The following is a 24999-nucleotide window of genomic DNA, read 5'->3' on the forward strand; positions in this document are numbered from 1 at the left end:
ACAGTGAAAGCCACGACATTAATAAAAGAGGGATCAATGACACAGACAAATATATTTACAGATCATTGCCTAACTTGAGGCCTGCAAAGACCCAGATGTATCACTGCCTTCGAATTTATTTATAGATCAGTGTCTTAATGTGATGAATAGTTGGCTTATAAACTAAAAATACTGAAAATCTCAACATGTAACTATGACTTTTTTCCCTTTCCTTTACTGGGCAGAGCTGGCAGTGCAGGTCTGTGACCCAGGGACAGCTCCTTAGTCATCTGTGAGTGGTGTCACACGGTGAGCCTACTCTGCAGCTAACGGAATAAAGCACACACTGCTGCCCAGAGGACAAGCTCGGCTCAGAGGCCCAGTTTCACTGGAGCCCCTCCCATGGGGCATCCGTCTTCCCAGTCCAGTCTGACCCCCTTGCTCCTGCTTACCTGGCCCCTGCCCCTCTTGGCTCGGCTGCACCACTGATAATTAACGTAGCAAAAGGAAAAGACGGAGGATGTGCTGGCTGTGAAAGTTCATTTTGGCCCCAGCAGGATCTGAAGGCGTTTACTCATTCATTCATTCACTCACTCATTTGTTCACTTCCTACTGCGTGAACTAGCCCCTGGGGGATAGAAACACGCTGCAGGAAGTTGAAGAAGAATCTGAGCTGCAAGACGCAGACACAGAGAAGACCACAGAATTCCTCTAAGACGAGGGTTACGTAAGAGCAGTAAGCAGGTAAACTGCTCCAGCAAAGGTGCCCCGTCCAGCAGAAGAGGGCAGGTGTTCCAGCCAAGGGCGTGTGGGACGCCAGGGAGGCCAGACCCAGCAGCCCTGGAGGAGGGGGCAGGGAGGGGGCGAGGGGGCTGGGAGGTGGACCACAAGGGCTGAAGCGAGCGCCCAGGCTGCCAGTGGGTTGGAGAGGACCAAGGTAGGGCCCCGGCACTGGGGCAGTGGCCATAAGGATGGAGAGGAAGGAGCCAACAGGCCGGGGCCTGACTGAATGTTCTCCATCAGGGTCAGTGGGAGGGCTGCTGGGGAGGAAGTCTGGGTGGTGAGGATGCTGAAGAAGGGGGTCGCTGACCTCTCACCTATCAGATGGGCAGAGAGGAACAGCTGGGACGGGTCACCGAAGGGGAGGTGTGGGGGACTGGCGCTCACACTCTCAATTTTAGCACGGGTTGGCACAGCTTTGGGGTTGGAAATTTAGCATTATCTGTTAATTCAAAAAATATATATTTATACACTTTCCCTAAGCAATTTCTAGGACGATAACCTTGTGAAACCCTTGCACAGTCCTGCACACACACGCACACGCACACACACACACACACAGAGGGATGTTTGCTGTGGCATTGTTTAATAGTGCAAAATACACATATATGTTTTTAAAAGGAAACAAATATTCACCATTAGCAGATTGGTTACATAAATTATGCCCATAAAGCCACTGAAAAGAGTGAGGGACCCAGAATCGGCGGTTCTCAGCTGTTAACGTGCTGGAGAGGCTGCCGGGATCCTGGAAGGCTGATAAATGCAGATTCTGGCCCAGTGGGTCTGGGGAGGGCCCGTGATGCTGCGTTTCCAACAGGCCTCCAGGCAACGCTGCTGTCAGGGCATAGATTACTGACATGGGGACAAAAACCTGAGCTGTGTCATCAAGAGCAAAAGGGAAACTGCAAGCGATACGTCCTATTTTGGTAAAGAGTAATCGTAACGCAAGTTAATGTGTGCCTTGACTATCTGGAAGGAAATGTATTTCTGGGAGGAAGAGCTTGAGGTGGGCTTCCCCTTTCTACATTACACATTTAACTACGATATTTCTGGGTTTTACGGTGAGCATGAATTATTTTTGTACCAGAAAAAACAATATCTTAAAATAAGCAATCAATAAATTGACACATTGAAACAAAAAGTTTGTGAACCTGAGCATTATGGACTGAATGTTTATGTTCCCCCCAAATTCATATTTTTAATCCTAACCCCCAAAGTGAAGGTGTTAGGAGGTGGGGTCTTTGCAAGGTGATTAGGTCATGGGGGTGAAGCGCTGATGATGGGATTAGGGCCTTTATAAATGGGACCCCAGGGAGCTCCCTCACCCCCCTCCCCCAGGGGTGGACACAGCGAGAAGACGGCCGTCGATGAACCAGGAAGCGGGTCGCCACCGGACACTGGATCTGCTGGCACCCTGTTCTTGGACTTCCAGCCTCCAGAACCATGGGGAACGAATGTCTGAAGTTTCAACTGCACAGTTCATGGTGTTCTGTTATAGGAGCCCAAACGGACTAAGACACAGAGTGAAAGGTTACACTTCAACTGTATATCATATTACTCTTAATAGATCATTCGTGCTATTATTTTAAAGAGCTGTCAGCAACCAGCAGTTTTTTCCAGGCTGGGGAACAAGTGTCTGATGCAACAGCCTCTGTCTGCCCATCAATTCTGATCCACCTCAGTCAGCTCTGCCAGCTGCGGGGCCATCGCTTCAAAATGCAGCCCCGTTCCAGTTACCCCCCCACCCACCCACGTGTCCACCCAGAACACCGCACCGGCTCCCCACTGGTCCCAGCATCAACACCAGGCCTGGCCTCGCCCACTTCTCCGACACTTCTTGCCCACACACGCACGCACACACATGCCAGTGTCCTGCCCTACTACCTGCTGTGGGCCCTCTGTTGCACGTGTGTCAGCCCCTGTGTCATTCATGGACTGCTCCATGTTTGCAACCAGATGCTAAAGCCGCCTGTTCCTCCCCAACCAGCCCCTTTCACCAGGACCAGGGAAAGGTACCAGCCGTCCAGCGCCCTCACGCCTGCCGACCCCTCCAGGCTCGGAGAGACACAGCTTCTCCAAGTGCCAGGCAGTCAGAATCGCTGCAAAGGCCTCCTGCACGTTAGGATCTTGGGGTTGAAAAAGAACCCCAAGATTTGCCCACATCAATCTCCCACGAAGTCTTCGAAGTCGTGGCTTCAGAGCAAAGAAACTTCTGAGCAAGCTTGGTCCCAGGTTGGAGCAGGTGCAGAGGATTCTGGAAGATGGCTTTTTTTTTTTTTAGCCGCGTTGGGTCTTCGTTGCTGCGCACAGGCTTTCTCTAGTTGCAGCGAGCGGGGGCTACTCTTCGTTGCGGTGCGCCGGCTTCTCGTTGCGGTGGCTTCTCTTTATTGCGGAGCACGGGCTCTAGGCATGTGGACTTCAGTAGTTGTGGCACGTGGGCTCAGTAGTTGTGGATCGCGGGCTCTAGAGCGCAGGCTCAGTAGCTGTGGCGCACGGGCTTAGTTGCTCCGCGGCATGTGGGATCTTCCCGGACCAGGGCTTGAACCCGTGTCCCCTGCATTGGCAGGCGGATTCTTGACCACTGCGCCACCAGGGAAGCCCTGTAATCAGATGTTTAACCATGTCCTTTAAGTCTTTTGTTATTTATAGATATTTTTGTACTCTGATGCTGTTACAAAAAGTGCTTCATCACCAAGGAGATTCATAGAAAGGCTATGGAAGCAGTTACAACAGTTCCACACCAAGATGGCTATGCAAGGAATACAGCCCATACTGACTTAAAACAAGGAGCTGTCCTGCCCCGGGGCCCCTAGATCAGGCATCCAGAGATTTTTACTCCCTGACAGGCAGGGTCAACGCCCCTACCCAGGCTTGAAGCAGTTACAGAAGACGGACCATAGCCCTTCTGCTTCCCATAAGAATATGGGAGTAAAATCTCTGCGGGGGGGTGGGGGTGGGGGGGCGGGGATGAAGCAGGAGGGGAGGGGGCAGGGCACAACCTTTGGAAGAATGACATAGCCTGAGGACATGACATAAACTGATTAGAACCAAATGGGTCCAAGATGGCGGACAAGTCACCTTCCACTAGACCTTGAGCCTCAGTACACGCTTACTGTAACACATCAGCAAGCGAAATGACACACCCACAGGCACCACGACAGTTCCAATGCCAACCATAAGGATCAAAAAGTGGGCGGTGGCCCAATTCCTGGAAATCCCCGCCCCTTCCTAAAATAGCTGGAATATTCCTCCCACTCATTAGCCTATGAAATTACGCACCCCCATAAAAACTGACAGCCCCACACCCTGGGGCCTTTCTCACCTTCTGGATGGCCCACACTCTGTGGAGTGTGTTTCTCTATAAATAAATCCACTTCTTACCTAAAAAAAAAAAAAATCTGATTAATTTCATGACAGCCCTGTGGGATGGGCACTCTGATCTCCCTGCTCTGCAGACGGGACGCTGAGTCTCCGTGGGTTGGGCAGGTCACACACAGTGAGGTCAGGATCTGAGCCGAGCCCGGAGCCCCGGCTTGAACTTCCATCCCCGTGTCACTCTGGTCCCTCCAGGAAGATTTCTTTGCTGGTCACCATTAAGTCCTGAGTACTGTTGGTCCCCAGCTCCCACCTTCCCGTCTGTTGTATTCTCTTCCCAGTACAAATCACCCAGTGACAAAGCGCCACAAACCAGGCAGCTTAAAACAGACATTTAGAGTCTCGGTCCTGAGGCTGAAAGTCGGAAATCAAGGTGTAGGCGGGGTGGGTCCCTGGGGTGGGTCCCTGGGTCCCTCCCGGGTGGGTCCCTCCCAGGGCTGCACGACAGGACCTGCTCCAGGCCTCCTCCAGCTTCTGATGTGGCCGCAATCCTTGGAGTCCCTGGACTCGTGGAGCATCTCCGCCATCGCTGCCTCAGACATCGCATGGCCTTCTACCTGTGTGTGAGCTGTGAGCCCCAATTTCCCTCTTAAGAACACCTGTCTTTGGATGTAGGGCCTGCCCAATCCAGCAAGGCCTCCTCCTAACTTTGCATCTGCAAAGGCCCTATTTCCACACGAGGGCACGTCCACAAATTCCAGCGGACTTGAACTCTGGCGGGGGGGGGGGGGGTACCAGTCACCCCAGGGGGCGGCTGTCCACGGAGCGGTAATCAGGGAACATCATCCCTGGGAATCCCAGCAATCCTAATAAGGGACAGGTGTGTCATTACGCGGAGCGCGGAGGGACCTGAGGCGTGAGGTTGAGTGAAAGGAGCAATGAGCTCAGGACCAAGCTTCCCGTGAGCAACACGCAGCGACACACCGCGTGGTCCCATGGCTCCACCCGCGCTCCACCCGCACACGCGTCCGCAAGGATCCACCCCCACCCCTACCCCTACCCCTACCCCGTAAGCGCGGTTACTACTGTGGAACGTCGTTAGGAGCCTTCTTTACCATAATCTCTAAAGTTTTCGTTTTTAAACGAGAATGTATTTGTGCGCATTCGAAAGTTATAGTTTACAGTCTTTTAAGAGCAGGCACCGTTTGCTGCCGTGCGGCTCCATGCGCTGCCGCCCTCCCGCCAGCAGGGGGCGCCGCCCCGCCCCGCGCAGCGCGCCGCTCTCCGCCCGGAAGTCTCGCCCCGCCCGGAAGTCGCGCGTCGGCGCGTCCCGGAAAATATCGGAGTCTAGGAGCGCTGCAGCCCTGGTCCCAAGCGGCTGCCGGGGGCACATGGCTCGCGGGAAGCGCCGAGCCGGGCGCGGGCCGCGCCGGGGGCCTGGGGGCGGCGGGGAGGGGGCCCTGAAGCGGCTAAAGCTAGCAGTGGAGGAGTTCGTGCAGGCGACCTCGGAGGGCGAGACCCCCGGCGGCCGCGAGGGGCCCCGGGCTCAGGGACGCGTGCGCCCGGGCGGGAGGAAAAGCCGCAGGGAGCTGAGGAAGGAGAAGCGGCACCTGAGGAAGGCGCGCCGGCTCCAGAGGACGGCCGGCCCCTCGCAGGGCCCGGGCCCGGGCGGCGGCGGAGCCGGGGGAGCGAGCGGCCCCCGGGCGGAGGCGCCGCAGGAGGAGGACGGCCAGCCGTCCCCACGGCAGGCCTCGCAGCCGTCCGAGGGGCTGCGACCTCCCCCGGTTCCGGCCAAGGCCGGCCAGGCCCAGGCCAGGGGTCCCCTCGGCAGGACCAAGGCCCCCGCAGCCGCCGCCGCTGCCCGGAAACGGGCACTTCTGGCGGCCAACGAGGAGGAGGACCGAGAGATCCGAAAGCTGGAGCGGTGCCTCGGCTTGAACAAGCGCAGAAAGAAGGGCGACGGAAGCTCCGTGCCTCTTAGCTTTGCCCGCGATGGGCTCGACTACATCCTGGGAGCCCTGGACTCTGGGAAAAGTAGTGGCTGGTATGAAAGCAGCAGTGAGGAGGAGGAGGAGGATGCGGGACAGACACTCCCCGAAAGTGACACCGAGGACGAACGGGAGGAGCAGGATGTGGAAGACGAAGGCGAGCGGGAGGCAGAAGCGGGAGCGCAGAGCGAGGAGGAGGACCAGCAGGATGTAGGCGAGGGACAGCGAGAAGCCGGAGGAGCGGAGGGGAGAGCGAAGGAGGAAGGGAGGAAAAAGAGAGTCCGTTTTGCCGAAGATGAAGAGAGGAGTGAAAATCCCTCGGAGGATGTTGACGCAAACGATAAGGTATTAGATTGTGAACAACCTGAGTCCTCTGGGATTTCCTTCAAAATAACGGGTGGGGCAGAGCATGGGACAGAAGTGACACCGTTGATGTATGGATAATTGTTTGAGCTGAGTGTGGGTCTGTCGGGTTATTTAAATTTCCACAATAAAGAGACAGGGAGAAAAACATCCCTAGAGACCTTTCTATCCCAGGGACTTACCGGCCGTTCCCACCGTTGTCCTAAGGCCACATCCTCACTCGGTTCACTGCCTCAGCCTCCAAACCTGACTTTGGCTCCCCTCCGCCATGCTTTGTTCCCACCTCCCGTGTACCCTGGGGACTCCTGCACCGCCCCTGAGTCACCCCTGCCACACCTAGTCCTTTTTCTGTCCAGCTGCTCCTGGAGTGGATCCTTCTAAAGCACAGAGCTGATCTCCGAGACTCCCTTGGATAAAGTCCCACACGGACGACCAGGTTTAGAACCCACAGCAGAGCAGACAAGGCCTCACGTGCTGGCCCCTTGCCTGTTAAAACGGCGTCACCTCCACACGCACCTTGAAGGCGGCCTTACAGCATTGCCTGTGTTTCCTTCTCCACTTCTCACCATTTCACCCTTCTGCCTCTGAGTATATTATTTCTCCTGTCTGCAAGGCCTTTCCTGGATTTCTCACTGTATGTGTTTATCTGTTAAGGTCACACATCTCTGGGAATCTTTTCCCCTCCTGAAGGATATGAAGTGTCTTTCGTTTCTGTCCTTGGTGCCTTAGCACCTGGCACTCTGTGAGCAGTGCCCAAGTGCTATCGGTTCCTCTCTTAGCACTTTAAGTTTTGACTGTTCCCAAGTCTCTTTCACAGCCTGTGGAGGTGTAATTGACATACTAACGGGTGTCTCAAGAGTAAGTTTCTGTGTATGAAAATGTGCTTTCTCCAGCTCAGCTTAAAGCCCGACAGCAAGGATCATTCCTTACAGATGTCTGTCTCCTAAAGGCTTGTCAGGGAGTGTTGGTCGGTGGTAATGGCTTGTAATCCTCTCAGTTGAAAATCTAGGAAATAGTGAGTAGTGGATTGATTTTGATTTTATCATGTAAATTTAGATGTTGGTTTTGACAGGTTTGAAACTACTTAGGACCGCTTTTTCTCCAAAACTGGTGATGCACTTAATTTAGGTGTTTGTGTGCTGCCGTGCCCACTGTGAACTGAGGCTGGCAGAAGTGTAGAATACAGGGCTCTGTCGGGTAGACAAGGGGGGCGGGGGGGCGCAGCCAGGTCTGAAGAGTTACAGAGGGAAAAGTAAGGTGATGAAATGTAGTGTTGATGTTAACGTAAATAATGACGTCCATCGTCCCGGCCATGGCGTGCTTGTCCAGGACTGGAGCGGGCACTCGGGAAATAGCTGATGTTCATGAAGCAGCAGTAGTCAGTGGTGACAGCCTCTCCCAGTTCTTGGGAATTGAATATCTAAGTGTGAGTGTAGCAAGGGGAAAGGTGGGGTGTAGCCAATGTACATTTTTTGGTAATTTATTTCTGTCCTTTCAAGCAGAGTCTTTGTGAAAATGGTGGAAAGTACATCCCACCTCGCGTGAGGCGAGAAGAGGAGACAGTGGATGCCCAGAAAAAGGAAGAACTAGAGAGACTCAAGAAACAGGTCAAAGGTCTGATTAACAGGTAACCTCGAGACAGTGTATTGTGTCACTTCAAGAGATTGTCTCTTTTCTAAAAACCCAAGAATGGTTCTGGGAATTAAACCAAAGCCTGCATGCATTGCCTTCTTTTTTTTTTTTTAATTTCTTTTTAATTAAAACACTCTTCTTGGTGCGTCCTGGGGTTTTACTGAACATGCCATCTGATGTTCGGAGTTGGCACAGCTGCAGTGCATATACCTCCTCCCATCCCCAGCCAGCACAGCCCTTACCTCCATGTTAGGAAATAAAAGATTCTTGTGCCAGCAGAAAATGGAAAAGTTGGGCTTTTTTCCAACATTACGTATGGATGTGCTAACGATGGTTCCCTGCCTCTGCCCGGGGAGGTCGGGTAAGGATATCAGTGGAGTCTCCTCATAACAGTCTCTGTGGTCTTGAAGGGAATCCTGCGTGTGCCTTACTGTGGCCGCATTTCAGCTGGAAGGACAGCAGTTAACGTTATTTGAAGATTCCAGAAGATTCTGTGTTATGTACATACATACTGGATTATTGGGACAGGATAAGAATTGTTCGTGGGTCAAATACATACACAAGAGAGGATCTATTGGAAGTATTAATAACTTTTTCAGTTTTTTTTAATTGACCTAAAAAAATAATTCTTGATTTGAAACAGCACTGTCGCTCTGTCTTTCCAACTGTCTGCAGGCTGAGTGAGCCGAACCTGGCCTCCATCAGTGGCCAGCTGGAGGAGCTGTACATGGGCCGCAGCAGGAAGGACATGAATGACACTCTGACGGGCGTCCTCCTGAGCGCCTGCGCCCCGGACGCGGCCATGCCCGCCAGGCTGGTGATGGAGCCTGTCCTCCTGGTCAGCATTCTTCACTGCACGGTTGGCATCGAGGTAGGGCTGCCTCTCTCCACCCATCAGCTGTCCAAGTGCTGCTGGTGTCAGCGATCAGCTGACACGGCTCAAGGCCACCTTGTCTGTATCGTATCATCCTAAACCGCACTCGGTAGCTACGTGATGTTGGCCAACTTCTGCTTTTGCGCTTGGTCCCTTCTGACATGGCCTTATTGTCTGCTAGTCCTGTCCCTCTGGAGTGACATCGTGGACTTGCCTTCATCTACTCTGTGTTCCCCACGGTAACAGTGACTGTTTCAGGCGTTCAGAGCACAGGGCTTTGTGTTGGGCAAGAGGCCACCGGAACGTGAGGTAAAACTGGGCATGAAGCGAGGGGACACGTGACAGTGCCTGGGCTTGGAGCCTTGGTCCCCCTGGGTGGGCCACAGACCTGCCCGTGTCTGTGAAGTGGGGCCTTTGTCGGGATTCAGTGGACAGCGTGTCTAAAGCATCTCCTGTGCGGTGCCTGGTACCCAGTAGGTGCTGCTGAGGAAATAGCATCCCCGGGCCATCCGGCCCGCCCCGGGCTCTTGGTCCTTGGTCAGGGACCCTTGTGTTGGCGTCAGGGGCCCACCTCGTCCTGGGTCCTCGTCTGTCACCTCCCACAGTGAGATCGTCACCTTCCTGGTCAGCATCCGCTCCCTCCGTGTGGCTGCTTGCAGGGTTGTTGAGGGAAGTCGGTCTGGTTGCAGGACTTTACGCTAAGGTGGACGCGTGAGTGAGTGAGTAGGCCGACGAGGTGTAATTTTCCCAGGTGACCTTTCTGTTTACCAGAGAACGTGGTGACCCCTTAGGATCTTGGCGTGGGGCAGTATCTGTTGGTGGCGCTGTTGAGCTTCTCTGCCTTCTGATTGCCCTCCTCCCAGAACAGGCCTCGGCAGCAACGTGTCACTGCTAGTCTGATCCCCTGGTGTAAGTCCTGGGGACTCCCAGCAGGATGAGCGGGGCAGGTATTTATTTAGCCCCGCTTTGCAAACGCAGCAAAGCCCCTGAAGGCCGTGCTGCCCCCGGATCGCGGGCTGCGGACGGTTCCCGGGGCCTTGCCTCCCCGCTGCCGCTGTGCTCTTCACATCCTCCCACTTTTCTAGGACCTGCTCACAATTATGGTCTTGAAAATCATTTGGGGTCTTCCAGAGTGGGCCTGTCTGGGGCTTCCTTTAAAGAGCACAGACTTTCTAGAAGGCCTTCTCCTTGCATCTGCGGGAGGCTCAGCAGTGAGGGCAGTGCCGGGCGGGGAGACCAGCCACCTGGTGACCTGCCTCCCCACCCTCCCCGGGGGCTTGGTCTGGCGGTTTCACGGCAGGGAGTGTATGCGGGAGCCTGGCCCGTGGGAAGTGCTCGGTGAAGTTAGTGCCTGTGAGCCTCGCGCGCTTGGAGCCTCTCCTCCCGCTGCAGGCTCGTCACCCTCCCTAGAGAAACCTCTGAGCCACGCATTTCTCCTCTAGCCAAGGTCATATTGTAAGAACTTTCTGTCAAAATTTTATTGAAATTTATTTTTATTTATTTATTTATTTGGCTGGGTCGGGTCTTAGTCGCCGCACGTGGGATCTTTGTTGCAGCGTGCGGGCTTCTCTCTAGTTGTGGCGCAGGAGCTCTAGAGCACGGGCTTACTTGCCCCACGGCATATGGGATCTTAGTTCCCCGACCAGGGATTGAACCCACATCCCCTCCATTGGAAGGCAGGTTCTTAACCACTGGACCACCAGGGAAGTCCCAGTGAGAACTTTGAAAGGTGGCCAACTCTGGGACCTCCTGGGCACAGGGAGGCGAGGACAGAGGAGGGGGCGTGGGCCCCGAGACCTCTGAACAGCAAACTCTCCTCAGCTGCACCAGCTGTTTAGGGAATCGCTCTTCTGGCGTAATTGTTTGATTTCTAAGGGCTTCTCTTCATTACAGAGCGTAATGGAATCACTGGATCCCTTCCTAGTGCCCTGTGATGGCCACGATTCATTCAGCGCCATTATAGGCTGTCCTAGTGCACCCCCGGTCCTCCTGGACCATCCCGGAGTACTTGACAATCAAAACGGTTTCTGTACAGACAGCATTTCACTGAGTTACAGAAAAAGCCGTACACCTGACCACCTACACAGTATCAGGAATCCCCTGCATTTGAAAATGCGAGATCATTGGTCCCACTTCTCATTTAAACCTTCACTAACAGCATGAGGGACAGCTGAGGTGATCGTTCCAGGGCAAGTCGCGAGGGGACTTCAGCTAGCGACAGCCACTAAAACTGGTGCCAGAGGAGGCTGAGCTGTCCAAACTCTGGTTCCACTGAACTTCTCTCAGGCCTGTGATGAGAAAAGCATCCTCACAGGGGTCCATGCAAAGAGGAGCGTGGGTCACAAAGCCACGGTGTCGGTTACTGAATTGCTTCTGAGTCGCTGAAAAATCAAAACTCAGGTCTGTGCAGATTTGTGTTAAAATCCCCAAGTCAGAATTAATTTATTTGTTTAAATAACTTTAGCAATGTGAATGTTATTCCTATTTTTAAATGCTATACTGTTATATTTTATTTTGAAGACATTAAATGGAATCTGTAATTTTGACAGATTTTGATATGATTAAATAATTCCATTTGTGTGATTGAAAACATACCTGAGTATGTTTTATACCTGAATTTTTCTTGATGTCCGCAGAATTCTAATTTCTTTTTTAAAGTTGTATTTGAATGTAATATAGTGGTCATGATAGGAGAGTATATTCTTTAGGTTTATCTTTAGAGAAGAGGCTTGAATTGGGAGTTTGTAGGTTAAAGTTGTTTATTCTCAGGTCTTCAGAAACTAAAGAACACATCCAGTCTGTCAGAGCTGCCTCTGCGAAGTCACTCTTCCCTCCTGCCGATCTGGTGCCTTTCTCTGGACTCCTCTAGCATTTATTTTGTTGTGATTTGGCAGTGACATGTGTATATTTTCCTGCGACAGCCTGTCCGGTTGATCTCATCCTCACCCGGGATTTTAACTACCACACCTGCTTCTATAACCAGCCCTGCCCAGGTGTCCTACGGTTCAGGCTTTATAAGGCTTTTTTTTTTTTCCCAACCTCGTGTCTTGCGGGATCTCAGTTCCCCGACCAGGGCTCGAACCTGTGCCCCCTGCGGTGGAAGTGCGGAGCGCTAACCGCTGGACGGCGGGGAACCCCGTAGGTTAAAATGATTTCACCCAGCCCGCACTTCTGCTCCCGCTCCCGGATGAACCGTCCCCGTCAGAAGCTTCGTCAGCTGCTGTTATGCAGAAGGTTGATCTTTCCTGTCCACTGAGTGGCCACACCCTCTAGTTCTGTCGCTGGGTGACTCTTGGGCCCAGTCCGCCTTCAAGGGTCCAGCACGGCTGCGGTGATCCGCGTCCCCATGTCTCAGCTGGAGAGTCAACATCGCTCTGCCACCGCTGGGCGCCCACACCCGTCTTCTCCCTCCAGGCCCAACCGAGCTGGAGAAGTGAGCTGTGTTAGATAGTAGTGCATTATTTTTTTTTTTAATTTTTTTTAATAGTAATCTTTTATTTATTTATTTATTTTTATATTTATTTTTGGCTGTGTTGGGTCTTCGTTTCTGTGCTAGGGCTTTCTCTAGTTGTGGCAAGCGGGGGCCACTCTTCATCGCAGCGCGCGGGGCTCTCACTATCGCGGCCTCTCCTGTTGCAGAGCACAGGCTCCAGACGCGCAGGCTCAGTAGTTGTGGCTCACGGGCCTAGTTGCTCCGCGGCATGTGGGATCTTCCCAGACCAGGGCTCGAACCCGTGTCCCCTGCATTAGCAGGCAGATTCTCAACCACTGCACCACCAGGGAAGCCCTAGTAGTGCATTTTTAGAGATACGGATGTGTCCTTAACATTCTTAACGATTTCATTTTTCCAAGGAACCAGAATGGCTGCTGGCCAGAAACAGCACCTCGCTGATTTTAAGGACAGGAAGGTGCACTTCGAGGGAAGGTGGGCGCTGGGCACCCTGCTCTGCGTCGTGTGTGGTGTGGTGTTTTCCTCTGCAAAGCACTGGGCACTCAGACTCGTGTTTTCAGAGGTTTTGCCCTGCTGGAGTTCGTATCCTGCCACATGTACATTTTATGTGTTCATTTTAAAAGTACTAATTCTTTCAACATACGTTGAAGTTAAAAGAAGAAGGACCCCTGAGAGTGACTTGCTAACTTGATTCTTACACGTTTGCAGTAATGTTTTTTCTGTTTTTCATCCAGGTCGGTGCGCACTTTTTGGAGGCTGTGGTGAGGAAGTTTGCTGACGTCTATAAAAGCGGATGTGACGGGAAAGAGTGTGACAACCTGTTCGCCATCATCGCCCATTTATATAACTTCCACGTGGTGCAGTCTCTCCTCATCTTTGACATTTTGAGAAAACTTATTGGAACTTTCACAGAAAAAGATATCGAACTGATCCTGTTAATGCTGAGAAACGTGGGCTTTTCCTTGAGGAAAGATGATGCTTTGTCGCTCAAGGAACTGATCACTGAGGCCCAGGCCAAAGCCAGTGGGGCAGGCGGCAAGTTCCGGGACCAGAGCAGGGTACGAGCGCGTCACCTGACCTGCTTCCTAACTGCCTAAACGCTCACACTGACCAGAACTTAAACATGAGTACCTGGGGTAAATATTGCGTTTCGTCTCCTAATGACCCCTGTTATCTTCTGCCTCATCTGGTTTTGTGGCTACATCTTCAAGGTGTGAGCGAACCTTGTGTCTTTACTGTTGTGAATTTAAGAAGCGATCTATTTAACATTCAGCCGTTCAGAAGAGGTTTACTGGGAAGGCCTGGGGGGAGGGGCGAGGGGGTCAGCCCGCCTGGCCTTCTGGCTCTTCCACTCGGCAGTGAAGGGACCAAGGCTTCCAGGCCTAGGTTTCCCCGTCTGGAAAGTGGGGCTCATGGTGGCCACCTCGTTTGCTGGTCTGGAGACTGAGGGGCACGGGAGAGTCATGGGAACCCCTGGGCGGGTGAGGGCTCATTTGAGGAAAAAGGAAAGCGTCCCTGTGGGGAGGCATCAGGGGCGCAGGGCAGGGGCCGGCCTCGGGGCCTCGTAAACCTCGCAGGGAACTGGGATTTTATCCCAGAGGCACGTGAAGGGCTCAGAGTGGGTTTTCATGCTGAGGTCACTTTGGCTACAGCATAGGAAAGAGAGAGAAGCCACCTCAGGGGTTGGGGCGATGATCAGCAGAGTTGCAGTGGATGTCGGTTTAGGACGTAGAAGTGGCCAGACTTGGTGGGGGGAAGGAGAGAGAGGGAGGGGTCAGAGGTCACCCCAGGTACCAGCCTGGGCCTGCAGGTGGGCAGTAGTTTGTTCAGGAGACACACACTGGACAGGAAGACTGGCCCATTTTTGAGATGCTGAGGTGAGGGCTCGGGTTAGCTGTGAGGAGGGAGGTGTAGGCCGAGCCCGCTGAGGGTCCTGGGGGCCGCGGAGGTGGTGGTGGAGTTGCTGTGTAAGTGGGGTGGGGCGGCTCCAGGTGGGAGAGGAAGATCGTGGGGGAGGGTCCCAGCGAAGACCCTGTCCCCGTGTTGAATGCTCAGGGGTCCCGTTTAAAACACAGACACGGCAGACACAGGCATTTGGCTCGAGCTGGCCTGAAGCTGGAGGAGCTGGGCTGGGGAGTGACTGGGTGGGTTTGGAGCCCTTGAGCGCTGATGGAAACGGCCTAAAGCTGGTCGTGGTGACGGCTGCACAGCCCCGAGTGTGCTCCGTGGGCACTTGCTGTGTGAGTTATGTCTCAGCTGAAGTGAACGTTGGGGGGAATCTCAGACAGGCTCTGTGGGAAGTCTTTGTGCTGTTCTTGAAAGTCTTCTCTTAAGTACGATGTCATTTCCAGTTTAAAAGTTAGAAAAGCAAAAAGGCCAGGAGTGGGAAGAGGTTGCAGACGCGGTGGGGAAGGAGGGCGACTGAGACCGGGGGCTGGTGGGGGCGGAAGGGCGCGCGGCCCGGGCGTGTTCTTGGCCCGCGGGGCGGGGGAGCCCTGGGCGGCTGCTGAGGTCGGTGCCACCTCTCCCAGAGGCGCCCCTGACCCGTCCTCGGCGGCGGTGACCACGTGCGCAGAGGCGGTGTCTTTCTCCCCATGGTGAAGCGTTGTTGGTTCCCAGCATTTGAGATAATGGCTTTTCCCGTCTGTCTCCAGGTTCGCTTCATGCTGGAGACGCTGCTGGCCCTGAAGAACAACGACATGCGGAAGATCCCGGGCTACGACCCCGAGCCCCTGGAGAGGCTGCGGAAGCTACAGAGAGCCCTGGTAGGCACCCTCCTTCCTGGCCGCCTGCGCTGCTGGGTCTGCGCCAGCCCCCGTGAAGTTCCGGAGGGCGGTGGAGCCACAGGTCAGGTGCCCGCCTGGTTAGCGGGGGTTCCCAGACGTGAAAGGCAACTGCACGTTTCTGTGGGGCGATCCTCCCTGTGAGCTGCGTGTGTCCCACGCTGAGCCCTCCGCCCTCGGCCGCGCCGGAGAATCGCGGGAGGACCCTCTGATCACTTTGGAACAGGGCCCGGGCCAGGGTCCCACCAGGACCAGGGAGGCCAGCCTGGGGAGTGGGAGCTCGTCTTTTTAAGCTCCCCAGAGCTTCTCAGCGTGGGGCCCCTCAGGCGAGTCCTTCGGCCCAGGCACCAGTCAGACCCAGAGTGGCCTCCTCCGGCAGACCCCCGGCCCCTGCTGGTGGAGTCCTCACTGCCGGCCCATGGGGCGCGCCTCCTGCCCGAGTCTGAGCCTCTCTGCCCACCCCCACCCGTGACAGCTGTTCTAAGACAAGTGTTTTGGGTGATAGACCCACAAAGCCCAAACACACACACTGAGAGTTTACCTCGAACTTTGGCATTATTCCTAACCGTTTAACTGTCCTAGCTGTCAGTGACCCATCACAGCTTTCACGCACCACAAACGCTGTTATCCAAGCTGGAAAGAGCCGGGGTCGCTGTTGCCCAGGCTCTGAGTTGCTGCGGCCTCCACCGGCTGCTGTTTTCTCAATCAGCTGCGAGGCGCTGGCTCAGGGACAGAGACTCAGCTCCGCGTCTCCTGGGACAGCGTCCTGAACGCCGAGCGGACCGGGCGCTGGTGGATCGTGGGGTCCGCGTGGAGTGGCGCCCCGATGATCGACAGCGGTCAGCAGAAGACCCCGCAGAAGCAGCTCACGGGGACGGTACGCGGCCCGTGCTCGCCACCGCCAAGCGTGTGACCTGTGTCCCCACGCGGCTTTCCCTGGGTTTATTTGAAGACCTTATAGAAATGGCTACTGCTTTGTGATATCATTTAATTCCATTTCTGTTATTTCCTTTTAAAGTCTCAAAATGTTAGGAAAGGGACTTAAACGTTGAGTGGAGCAAGGGGAATGCAGGACGATCACCCAGTCATCCTGGCCTCCCCGCCCTCCTGGCCGTCCTGGCCCCCCGCCCCCCGGCCGCAGCGCTAACCTCGCCTTCATTCCACTGATGCTTGGACTGGCCGACCCTCTGCTCCCACAAAGCCTCCCATATCGAGCGGTTTTCTCCTCGCGGGCTTGCTTTGCCTCTTGCTATTTTTCCTTTGTGGGGGCGCCGGGGGGGTTGCTCAAGAATAAACGTTCCGCGTTTACATACATGCATTTACGCATACCTTACAGTTAGCCTTGGGTCAAGCCACAGAATTACACATACTACTTCTTAGAAACTTAGTAACCACGCTAAACCAAAGAACAACTTTCACTGAAACGTCTGTATGATCTACACCCGGTCGTCCCTCTTTCCAGGTTAGCTCGAAGATACTGGAGCTTGCCCGAAAGCAGAGAATGAACACCGACATCAGGAGAAACATATTTTGTACAGTTATGACTAGTGAAGACTTTCTGGATGCATTCGAGAAGCTCCTGAAGTAAGCCTGTGTGCGAGCCTCTGCTCCGTCATTGAGTTGGGTGCCACGTCGTGGAGGCCGGGGCCCTGCCCCTTCCCACCCGCTGCCCCGCGCCACGGGCTGCAGTCCAGCTCCTGCTAACTGACCGCTGGTAGCTCCAGATTAGGACGGTTTATGATCTGTTTTGATTGGAAAAAATCATGTGACCACCTGACAGTTCCCGGTGGCTGTTGTTTGTCATGAGTTGCTTAAAACCTTCCTGTTAAAGTTGTCTTTCCGATTACATCTAAATTAAACTTCCTGTTTAATTTAGTTGTGATTATATTACAACTTCTATAATTAGTTGTAATGAGATTGAAAAGCATCTGTGTACAAAGTACATCTAAAAAGTCTAATAATTAATTTTCCTTTATTTGCTTCAAATTCAGAAGGAAATGCAGGGGAAATGTTGCAGGACTACAGATGCTCGTCCAAAGTCAACACTATGCACTAAAAGGATGGATTTTACTGCGTGCAAACCAGACCATACGTTTTAGAAAAAAAAAAAAGGCCCACAGCTGAGGCCCTGTTTGTTGTCGGTCGGTCACCAGTGACAGGCCTTTGTAGAGCCTGGGGTCCGCTCCTTCTGCCACGTTGCTGGAAAGCCTGAGGCCAGAGGCTGGGGCCAGGCCTAGATCTCCAGTCCTGCTCCCTGACCCTGTCTACTCGGCCCACTTAACCCAACTGCCAGACAGGATGTGTTCCTCTCAAAGATTTCTGCCTTGAAGCTGTTAAAATTTGGCGAATTGAAGGTTTAGTCCTCGCTATTCCTGTCTTACAGGCTGGGGCTTAAGGATCAGCAGGAGAGAGAAATCGTCCACGTCCTCGTAGACTGCTGTCTTCAAGAGAAAACGTACAACCCTTTCTACGCGTTCCTGGCGGGCAAGCTCTGTGACTACGCGAGAAGCTTTCAGGTGACGGCTGGGAGGCCGGCTGCCTGTGTCCCACTCTCCTCTCTAACCGCCCTGGCTGGCTCGGCCCTCCTGGGATGCGGGGCCTGAGTCAGGGGCCACCCCGGCCAAGAGCTGTGTGCAGAGCGTGGGCACAACCTGAGCCGTGTCCCCATGTCACCTTTCCCTGTCACAGATGAGGGGTCATGACCCGCGTAACCGGCGAGTGCCTCTGGTTTATGCTGCACCATCTTTTTCTAATGTTTCTGCTGATTTAAGGGAAAATACCGTAATGGAAAGAAATTACTGTGAAGCTATTTCAAACTACTGTATATAGGAAAGGAGAGTGTAGTTGCTTCTAAAAAGTCTTGATTTTTAGAATATTTTAAGTAAGTGAATAAGTATAGTACCTTTGGATTATATTTTTAGTGATTTATTCTAATAATTTGTTGAATTTTACCTTTTTTTTTTTTTTTCTTTGTGTTATTTAGATGACATTCCAGTTCAGCATATGGGACAAATTTCGGGACTTAGAAACTCTGCCAGCCACTAACTTCTCTAACTTGGTTCACCTGGTGGCCCACTTGTTGAAGACAAAGTCACTGCCACTTTCCATTTTGAAGGTGTGTATAACGTGGGGGATGATTTGAAGCACTGAAGATGATAGCGTGCGGTTGAGCCTTGAGCCGCGTGGGGTCGGGGCACCGGCCCCGGCACAGTCGTAGCCTGAGTGTAGCTTTACAGTCAGCCTCCGTATCCTGGTTCCACACGTGAGGATTCAATCAGCTTTGGAGCGTGTGGTCCTGCAGTGCGTGTTTAGTGAAAACAGTCCTCGTGTAAGTGGACTACACAGTCCAAAGCCGAGTTCAGGGGCCAGGTGTAATTCTGTATGTTTGGTACCTTAGAATATACGTTTCCTTAGATCCTGACTCACCTGAAAAACACTCTCATTATCAGACCATCATAGGAAATCGCCAGGTGAGTGCGCAGTGTGAAGTTGCCTAGTAGCTCAAGGCGCCGTTACAGTTGTTTGCTCCTTTACACGAATCAGTCTCGGGACTTGCGGTGCATGTGCGGGCCATCCTGAGCCCCGCGGCAGCCGCTGCCCCGTCAGGAAGGAGTGGGGACGTGGGAGCTGTGCCGAAGCTGGGCTCCTGCCGCCCCTCCCGTGGCCGTGGCACATCTTTCAGACCAGGGGCAGCCTCGCCCCCGTCCAGTTCCCACGTTGACTCGTCAGAGACGACGAAACGCACATGCTCTGGAGGTGGTCCGGGGTGGGCAGCGAAGCCTAGACATGAGAGGAGGGTCAAGGTGGCCTGGGCAGTAGGACCTCGGGGGCCTGGGGGTCCTGACGGTGTGGGCTGTGAGAGAAGCTGAGGGGCAGGGGTAGCTGGGGGCCCGGCGTCTTGCCTTCTGCTTCCTGACCCTTGGGACAGGCTCGGCTGCGATTTCCTGTCTGTGTTTATGTATTTGTTCACCAGAGCGCCTGTCGAGTTAACTGCGCGTTCCTTAGGGGTGTGCCCTTGGGTTTTGGCTGCTGTACTGAAAATGAGGGCCAGAGCCTCATCCCACATTCCAGAACTGGGGAGAATTTACACACGGAGAGCTAGTGCCTTCTCATTGCTGGGGGGAGTCTTGCCTTCGGTTCACTTGAGTTTGAGCTCAGAATGGAACAGGACGTGGCGTGTCCCTCAGATGCAGCCCGTCCTGGAGACGCCTTGAAGCAGCCCGGCCCCTCTGTACCCCACAGGGCTCTGGCTGTAGGCAGCACCCGTGTCTGCCTGTGGTTAACCAGGCTCTTGATGTCCTTTTACAGTTATTTAATTCAGCATAAGCTTGAAATTTATCCATGTTGATATCTGCAGTTCTGTCCTTAGATTTTATTACTGCCGTATAGTATTCCACTGTATAAGTATACTATGATTGTTATATATATGAATTAGTCTCTTCTGGATCTAAATTCTGTGTGTGTCTGTGTGTGTGTGTGTGTGTGTATGGTTTTAATTAGGGGATAGTTTCTTTAAGACATGGAGATAATCGTTTCAACTCCAGGAATGAGATTCCTGATTCGCTAGGTACCCATCCGCCCCCGGACCTGACTCAGCACTGCCGAGCTGCTCTCGCCAGTGGTGTGCGCGCCCCGCAGCAGTGCGCGAGCGGTCCCAGGGCCCCGCGTCCTTGCTGACAGCTGTTCATTTTATAAAACTGGAGATAGCCTTAGTTAAGGGGCAAGGGGAGCAGTAGTTTTTTACTCAAACTATAGTCAGAAGTCACTGCAAAGTTGGCTCAACAGTGTAACTTAACTGTTTTTTATCCGGACTCTATTAGGTCGTTGAATTCAGTGAATTGGACAAACCCAGAGTCCACTTTTTACGAAAAGTGTTACATATGCTGCTCATGGAAACGGAAGTTGAAGACCTTGGTTTAATTTTTGCAAGGTTTGTTCCCAGCTCTTTCGATAAAACATGTGGAAAAGAGGAGAGAAATTGTTTTCACCTGTGTTGTTTTATAAAAGCAAGTTTGTTTTACTTACATGTAGCTTTTCAGTTTTAATTTTAATAATATCCTGAACATTAATTTGAGGAACATGAGACTTGCCTAATAGCAAACAAAATGATTTCTGACAGATAGCATATTAAGTTCTTACTTGAGAATTCTGGCCAGATGGAAGCTAGGTACGTCCCCCGCTTCGGGGTCCCTAGGGCTGAGACGGGGGCCGGCTGGTCACTGACGCGTGTCCCTTCCTCCTCAGGGTGTCCGACAGCCCCGCGCTGGGCCTGCTGCGGGAGGGCCTGAAGCTCTTCATCAGCCACTTCCTGCTGAAGGGCGGGCAGGCCAACGGGGGCGCCGAGGAGGCCAGCGCGCTGCGGGAGAGAGCCGAGCTCTGCGCCGGGGCCCTGCAGGGGAGGGCGTCCCTGAGGCCGTAGCCGGGGCTGGGGGCCAAGGGGTGCTCATTCGCCTGCAATGTGGGGCCGCAGCACAGTCTGTCGTGTTTAAAATATTCTATTTCGGTCCAAGGTTTTACGGTATTTGTGTTTTGAACCGTCTTCAAATACCTATATTTATATCTCTAGGAGGTGGGGGAGAGGGAGGGAGGGGCGGGCCCCGGGCAGCAATGAGGCTGCGGAGGGGGTGTGCCAATGCCTAATTTTCTAATAGACGAAGTAAGCCTCTAGAGGGTGCAGTTATAAAGAAACGGATGGCGTTTTTATTTATCTTTTATGTATTGGTTAAAAGTTCAGAAACCGTCAGTTAAACATTCCTGAGGTTTGATTGATTATTTCAACTACTTGGCAGGCACGTGTTCTGGAAGAGTCAGCAGTTGACTCAAGCCTTGCAGGTGTGGGTGCAGCACAGCAGGGGGGGCGAACCTGGTTCCTCACCTGAAGTTCTGACGTGGGAAAGGACATCTTCCTTCCCCGCGAGTGTCTGTCACTTAGACCCATCGAGTCCAGGTGTGATGCACCTTCCGGAACAACTTTGAAGTCACCAGACGGACACTGGACACAGCAGGTGCCGCCTGCTGAGCGGTGTTCTTGGGGTATAAACACGCACAGGACAGACCGCCTGCGAGGGATGAATGTTCAGGATGCACCTAAGATATAGCGGCTCTCTCCCTCCCTTCCTCTGCTCATGGACAGAGAGAAAGCAGATGAAGCAAAATGTGCATTGTTGGGTGAAGTTTATACACATGAAGTATATTTTTACAGTTTTTCCTTAAGTTTTAAATTATTGCAAAATAAACAATTTTCATAAAGCATTCATAATGCAGAACACATTCTTCAGAGGTCTAAAACGTTCCAGTGTCTTTTCAGGAAAATAATTAACCTAATTCAAATCACTTCTGCCTCTTTTGTAAAAAAAAAAAAAAAAAATAGGCCTTAGTGTAAAGCAGTGACACTGCTTCTGTTGGTTTACTTCACTGGTGAGGTGCCCCTGGATTAGCGGGAAGAGCCAGACGGGATGGAGGGAAGGCCCTGCTTGTTGACCGTGACCAGAGCCTGGGTTCTGGGCCTGGGTGGCAGTGGCATCGGTCACCGAGAGCTCTGGGCACAGGGCTGCTGACCGGTGGGCACAGACAGCATCCCGGCCGAGATGGCACAGCAGGGTGCTGTGCGTCCCCTCAGGTGTTACTTGGTGGGGCGGATTCAGCACCCGACATTTGCTCTTGGCGCTCAGCCCGCGTGTCATTCAGTTTCAGCTTTCCCAGTTGTGTGTGTGACTGTGTGTGCGCTCAGGCTGTGGTGTCTCTGAGTTACGTCAGCTCAAAGCCTCTCTTTAGGAGGACCCGAGTAAGGGTCGGGACTTGGTCGCGGTCAGCGTTTGCTGGGGGCCTCCTTGGTGCCACACGTGGAGTTGAGCCCTGGGACAGCTTGAAGGGTTCAAGATCATCATTTAAGTTTGACAGGACAGGTCCTGTAGTCAAAGTGCACCAAAGAGTGATGTAGACAGCCAGCTATTCCTAGCGCTCAGGGACGGAGAGCTTTGCAAAAAGGACGTGACATTGGGATAGGATGTGCTCTTCCAAGAGGGGCTGAGGGGGCACTCGGAGGACATGAGGGCACTGGCAGGGGGTCGAGAGTGCGAAGCCTGGCTGTGCGGGGCCCTGGGACCCAGGACAGACAGCAGGACAGGCACTTACAACCTGGTTGTGAAGGACCACTTTCTGCATGCTGAGGAGTTGGGGATTTATCTGCTCAACCATAGGAAACCATCGAAGGATTACTGCCAAGGAAGTTAAATCATCGAAGTTGTGTTTTCAAGAATTTTGCTGGACAAAGGAAGGTGGTGGGTCAGCACGTGGGCAGGCGGGTGGCAGAGACCAGGTAGATGGTTCCTGTGACCTTCCAGGCAGAAGTGATGATCCGGCCCAGGAGAGCAGCTGAGAGAAGGAAGACTCCTGGAGACGTTTCTGATGGACACGCACCGGAAGTTGGTGCCTTTCAGTGAAGAGGTGGAGGGGCGGGGGTGGGGGCAGTTTGGGACGCCCCCGGTGGCTTGTCAACATCGGGGTCGGGGTTGAGGGTGCAGACACACCACTGGAGCTGGGGGCCTGAGGGCTGGGAGTTGGAACCCCTCGAGGAGACTTGAGTTACGAGGAGAAGGCCAAGACCGGGATGCTGGGCGCTCCTAGTGCAGAGAGCAGAGCCCGAGGGAGGGGCTGGAAACAGGCCCGGGAGTTGGGCTCTGGGGATTATCCACCAGCAATTCAGACCCATCCTGGGGGGCAGTAGCTCTGTAACAGCGCAGGCAACTTCAGGCAGCGACCACATGTGAACAAAGACGCTGTGAGCCTCTGGGGGCCTCACGTCTCCCCGAGTGCGAAGCACTTAGGATGCACGAGCGGGTGTGTAGGGCACACCTCCACGCACACATGTCCAGAGAGTGTTACGAAAGGTCAGTAAAACTTAGATTTTCTTGGGAAAGTAATATTGGCCTGGGAATTGGGAGTTTTCTCTTTCTCACCCTTACATTTCGTATCATATCATATTCTACATTGACAGAGCTGGCGGGAAAAGGGTCAAGTTCACAAGATGACATTTATCTTGAGTGGCGCTGAATAAATGATGAAAAATGATGTTTGCATGATAAGATGATGAAAGGGAAAATGGGGACCAGTTTAAAATGTTCTAAGCCTGCAGAGGTGACTTCAGAACACCCAGGGTTGTGTGTGTTTGGAAAACAATGCCTCGTGTGTGTCCACCTCGGAGCAGAGCGATTTTGACCTTGAGCACGTCCAAAGCAAGACACATGGCCATGGCCTCTGGGGGTTATCGCGTGGGCACCTTCCCACTCTCAAATATCCAGTCTGCAGGAGATTGACCCCCACTCCCGCCCCCAGCGTGGTCTGTGTCCTTTATTCCTGCCCTGGGGAACCAGCCAGTGGCCCCTTTCCTCCCTCTCCTGTGCTTCATGCACACCTGGGTCTGCTCCTGCCAACCAGAGGGGTGGAGGGGACACCCCTCGAGGGCCCAGTGAAATATGAAACCCGGGCGGGATTCACTTCAGGCTGAGGTAAAAATGGTCAAGAGCATTTAAAAATTATTTTCTATAGAAAATCATTTAAAATGGACTATTTGTTTCATTTTACTTTGTCAGAAGTGTTTCCAAACAAAGGGCAAATTCTTCCGCTTTTATTTTTTTGGTTTGCCCATTGTTAACACTTGCCACATTTGCTTTTTCTCTTGTTTATAATCTAATCCACATCCATTTATGCACACACACGTTTTGATGGCATCGATTGGAAGTACAGACATCATGACACTTGACTCCCGACCCCATTCTCCATTACTGGTGATGCCATTACCGCACCTGAGAACACGAACATGCATTCAGACAATTCCGTTTTCATACCGCCAGTTGTTCAAAACTGAATTTCCTATAGCTGTTTTTTTCCTAGACAGAATACAATCAAGGTTCAAACATTATATTTCCTTTTATTTCTCTTTTAGTATACAACACCCACCCCCGTGTAAAATTTCTCACGAAACTGGGCTTTGAAGAGTCCTGGCCCGTTGTCACGACAAATCCTGGTGGGCTTCACGTAAACATGGTTGGGAAAATCACAGCCCGGTGACACTGGCGTCTCGGGACAGACAGTACGAAGCTCACAACTGGCCACGCTCAGTCACTAATTACAGTCGAGGCCAGCAGACCTCCCCACGGCAGAGGTACGTTTTTACCTTTGTAATTATTTTTTTTTTTTAATTTTTATTTATTTATTTTTGGCTGTGTTGGGTCTTCGTTTCTGTGCGTGGGCTTTCTCTAGTTGTGGCGAGCCGGGGCCGCTCTTCATCGCGGTGTGCGGGCCTCTCACTGTCGCGGCCTCTCTTGTTGCGGAGCACAAGCTCCAGACGCGCAGGCTCAGTAGTTGTGGCTCACGGGCCTAGTTGCTCCGCGGCATGTGGGATCTTCCCAGACCAGGGCTCGAACCCGTGTCCCCTGCATTGGCAGGCAGATTCTCAACCACTGCGCCACCAGGGAAGCCCTACCTTTGTAATTATTAAGGGAAATTAGTCACCAAAAGTTAAGGACGTCTTACAAAGGAAAAAAATGTCGCAAAACGTGTGTTTCCTGTTCCCACCAATATTTCGCCTAGTGGGTCAGGCAGGCATTAATGATCCTTGCCAGGATCAATTATTACTTGCAAAGTGGTCATTTTCTAGTCCCGTCATCCCTCCTACATTATTAACAGGCATTCTTCATTAAAAATGGGTCTTCTTGAGGCTTCCCTGGTGGCGCAGTGGTTTAGAATCCGCCTGCCAATGCAGGGGACACGGGTTCGAGCCCTGGTCTGGGAAGATTCCACATGCCCTGGAGCAACTAAGCCCGTGAGACACAA

General features: G+C 52.9%; 1 protein-coding gene and 1 long non-coding RNA gene across 5 annotated transcripts; one reads left to right on the top strand and one right to left on the bottom strand.

Moving 5' to 3' along the window:
* Positions 1-885: 885 nt before the first annotated feature.
* Positions 886-5303, bottom strand: LOC309631931. 2 transcript variants are annotated; one of them, XR_014246646.1, is made up of 3 exons: positions 5190-5303; positions 4082-4702; positions 886-3359 (listed from the first exon to the last, which is right to left on the bottom strand). It is a non-coding gene; the product is annotated as an uncharacterized lncRNA (long non-coding RNA). The 2 variants fall into 2 exon arrangements; XR_014246647.1 differs by lacking the exon at positions 5190-5303 and having other exon boundaries at positions 4082-4140; positions 4586-5125.
* On the top strand, positions 5204-24337 carry NOM1 (nucleolar protein with MIF4G domain 1). Of its 3 annotated transcripts, none has more exons than XM_082398827.1 (11): positions 5206-6407; positions 7925-8052; positions 8733-8928; positions 13117-13440; positions 15037-15147; positions 15875-16042; positions 16628-16749; positions 17549-17681; positions 18149-18280; positions 19986-20095; positions 20410-21417. In XM_082398827.1, exons 1-11 carry the CDS (start codon positions 5223-5225, stop codon positions 20582-20584), a joined length of 2784 nt encoding a protein of 927 aa, XP_082254953.1. In that variant the 5' UTR covers positions 5206-5222; the 3' UTR covers positions 20585-21417. The 3 variants fall into 3 exon arrangements, with proteins under 3 accessions (XP_082254955.1, XP_082254953.1, XP_082254954.1); XM_082398828.1 differs by having other exon boundaries at positions 5210-6407; positions 7928-8052; XM_082398829.1 differs by lacking the exons at positions 19986-20095; positions 20410-21417 and adding an exon at positions 24110-24337 and having other exon boundaries at positions 5204-6407.
* Positions 24338-24999: the final 662 nt, after the last annotated feature.

Source organism: Balaenoptera borealis (assembly GCF_965194805.1).
Source record: "Balaenoptera borealis genome assembly, chromosome: 7".
NCBI classification, from domain to species: Eukaryota; Metazoa; Chordata; class Mammalia; order Artiodactyla; family Balaenopteridae; genus Balaenoptera; species Balaenoptera borealis.

Bases quoted from the DNA above. Each gene is read 5' to 3' on its own strand.
- NOM1 (XM_082398827.1), top strand. From the start codon at position 5,223: ATGTATTTGTGCGCATTCGAAAGTTATAGTTTACAGTCTTTTAAGAGC. The intron at 15,148-15,874 runs GTAGGCACCCTC...TTTCTCAATCAG, and splicing joins GGAAGCTACAGAGAGCCCTG to CTGCGAGGCGCTGGCTCAGG. The intron at 20,096-20,409 runs GTTTGTTCCCAG...CTTCCTCCTCAG, and splicing joins CTTGGTTTAATTTTTGCAAG to GGTGTCCGACAGCCCCGCGC.